Consider the following 2,879-nt stretch of genomic DNA (forward strand, 5'->3'; position numbering starts at 1 on the left):
ACACCATCTTATTACTAGGAAAATCGTCAATATGAGTCCACAAATATCTCATATTGAGGGTGAGGAAGAGGAAGGGGCACCAGATAAGAATAGAGAGAGCGATAATGAATCTTTGGAGCGACATCAGCTACAACATGTTTTTGAAGCCAAACTTTTGTGTGAGGATGCTGGCATGCGTTTTGATGAAGAAGATGAGACTCGGGTAGTGAAGCACCTCAAGAAAATCGAAGGAAGACCGATGAGCGGAGGGTACAATTTGCGATCAAAAAATAATAGTTCAAAGAGGAATAAAGAGAAGAAGGGATATAGATTGCCCCTAGTCCACTGTTCAGGTGAGAATTTTTTCTGATATGTTAATTGCTTTCTGGAATATAAGAGGTTTAGGAGGCACCGGGAAGATTGAAATGATCAAAGGTTTGTGTAAAAAACAAAGGGTAGGTATGATTGGCTGAATAGAAACTAAGAAGGAGCTTATAACAAAGGACTTGGTATCGAGAGTGTGGGGGGGGGGAGGAGATTTCTCATGGGCTTGTGTCAATTCTGTGGGTACGGCTGGAGGTCTGTTATGCATTTGGAGTAATAGTTTCATGGAACAGAAGAGAGTAGAAAAAGGGAAGAGATGGATAGCAATTAGGGGTATTATTAAAGAAGTAAATTTGGAGGCGGCAGTGTGTGTGGTGTATGGACCGCATGACAATGAAGGAAAAATTGAAATTTAGTCAGAACTGTGGGAATTAAAGAGAGCCTGGATAGTGCCATTTGCGATGGGAGGAGACTTCAATGAGATATTGGAAGTGGAGGATAGGTTCGGGTGTAACACGCTAACCCAGAACAGCTTACTGTTTAGGGAGTGGGTGGAGGCTATGGAGTTATTGGAACTGGAGTTACGGGATCGAAAATACACTTGGTATGGAGGTCGCTCATGTAGAAGAATTGATAGGGTGTTTATTCATGTTGAATTGCAAGAATGTTTTGATATAGTTCGTCTGAAGATGCTGTCGAGAAGTTTATCTGACCATTGTCTATTGTTGGTGGATTCTGGAGTTGTCGATTGGGGTCCTAAGCCGTTTCGAACGATAGATGCGTGGTTGACACATGCTGGATTCAAAGAAACAGTAAGAAAGGAGTGGGAGAAATCAAGGGAAAGAAACTTATTGGAAAAATTAGACTTGTTGAAGCGACCTCTTAGAGTTTGGAATAAAGAAAAATTTGGATCCATCAACTGCCAAATAGAGAAGATAGAGTCTGAAATTCAAAGTGTGGATAAGTGCTTTGCTGAGGGTATCCAAGATGAGTGTCTACTTGCACGAAACAAGGCCTTGAAGATTTTGTTGGAAAAATGGTATGAGCGAAAAGATGATTATTGGAGACAAATGTCAAGATCGAGGTATGCTACACCGCTAGATCGAAACACCAAATACTTTCATGCGGTGACTAAGGTGAAAAGGAGGGGTAAGGTTATGAATTCAGTTTGTATTGATGGAGAATATATAAGGGAGCCGTGCACAGTTAAAAGAGAGATAAGACGGTATTTTGAGAATTTATACAGGGAGGATAAGCATTTATCAATTGGGTTTGATATGTCCTTGGTAAAAAGGATTAGCAGTGAAGACTCAATTTTTTTGGAAAGGAAGCCAAAAAGAGAGGAAATCAAGGGCGCAGTTTGGGAGTGCGAGCTGTCTAGAGCACCTGGTCCGGATGGATTCAATTTCAAAAGTATTAGAAACTTATGGGACATCATAGGGGAAGACTTCAGTCAAGTGGTTGAGGATTTTTTTTGAGAAGGGAATTTTACCGAAGAAGGCCAATTTGACATGGGTTACTCTTGCTCATAAGGAGGGGGGATCGGACGATCTGAAAGACTATAGGTCAATCAGTATGGTTGGCTGTGTTTATAAAGTGGTAGCTAAGATACTATCAAAAAGACTTCAACCAGTTATGCCAGAATTAGTAGGGGAGGAGCAATCTGCTTTTGTGAGTGGGAGGAAGATTGTTGACGGAGCTCTTATAGTGTGTGAGGTAGTGCATTGGATGAGGAAAAAGAAGATACCAGCTTGGTTAATCAAGTTAGACTTTCAGAAAGCGTATGACAGAATTCGGTGGAGTTTTGTTGACAGAGTTTTGAAGAGCATGTGTTTCGGCGAGGTGTGGAGATCATGGATAAGGACTTGTTTATCGACAGCATCTATGTCAGTGCTTGTGAATGGGACAACAACTAAACCCTTTAAGTTATAGCGGGGATTGAGACAAGGGGACCCATTGTCCTCTTTTCTTTTTGTTATGGTGAGCCAGGTCCTAAATAGTATGTTGGGAAGATTATGTGAGAAGGGTCGGATTAGATCTCTTGACGTTGGTCATAATAGGGTTAGTATTACGTATCTTCAGTTTGCAGATGATACTATCCTATTTTGCCCGTGTGATCACGAGTCCCTAATGAGCTATAGAAGACTGTTAGGAGGGTTCAAGCTAATGATGGGATTGAAGATAAACTACAACAAATCTGTCTTGATCGGAGTAAATTATAACAATGAGGAGGTGGAGCTAGCTTGCAAGACGTTGGGTTGTAGAAATGGGTCGCTACCTATGAACTACTTGGGCATTCCGTTAGGCGCCAATCCAAGAAGAATAGAAATATGAAAGCCAGTTATTAGAAAGGTGGAAGATAGGCTTAAGGGTTGGAAAAGTAGGTACTTGTCAAAAGCCGGAAAATTGGTTTTAATTAAGGAAGTCTTGAACAATCTGCCTATGTATTATTTGAACTTGTTTAAGATGCCTAAAGCAGTCGTGACAAAGATAACGTCTCTTCAGTCAAGATTTTTCTGGGGAAAAAGTGATGGAACGAAGGGGATGTCAATAGTGAGCTGGAGCCTAATTCAAAA

General features: G+C 41.0%; 1 protein-coding gene across 1 annotated transcript; it reads left to right on the top strand.

The window, feature by feature from the left end:
* Positions 1 to 764: 764 nt before the first annotated feature.
* Positions 765 to 2,637, top strand: LOC112786365 (uncharacterized). Its single transcript, XM_025829753.1, has 4 exons — positions 765 to 1,589; positions 1,744 to 2,019; positions 2,118 to 2,189; positions 2,293 to 2,637. The coding sequence occupies exons 1-4, from the start codon at positions 765 to 767 to the stop codon at positions 2,635 to 2,637; spliced, it is 1,518 nt and encodes a 505-aa protein (XP_025685538.1).
* Positions 2,638 to 2,879: the final 242 nt, after the last annotated feature.

This window comes from Arachis hypogaea, chromosome 20 (assembly GCF_003086295.3).
Source record: "Arachis hypogaea cultivar Tifrunner chromosome 20, arahy.Tifrunner.gnm2.J5K5, whole genome shotgun sequence".
In the NCBI taxonomy this organism is placed as follows: domain Eukaryota; kingdom Viridiplantae; phylum Streptophyta; class Magnoliopsida; order Fabales; family Fabaceae; genus Arachis; species Arachis hypogaea.

Excerpts from the sequence above, each read along its gene's own strand:
- LOC112786365 (XM_025829753.1), top strand. The coding sequence starts at position 765 with ATGGGAGGAGACTTCAATGAGATATTGGAAGTGGAGGATAGGTTCGGG. Across the intron at positions 1,590-1,743 it reads TTGGGTTTGATATGTCCTTG|GGGAAGACTTCAGTCAAGTG; the intron begins GTAAAAAGGATT and ends GGGACATCATAG. Across the intron at positions 2,190-2,292 it reads TGTTTATCGACAGCATCTAT|GTCCTAAATAGTATGTTGGG; the intron begins GTCAGTGCTTGT and ends ATGGTGAGCCAG.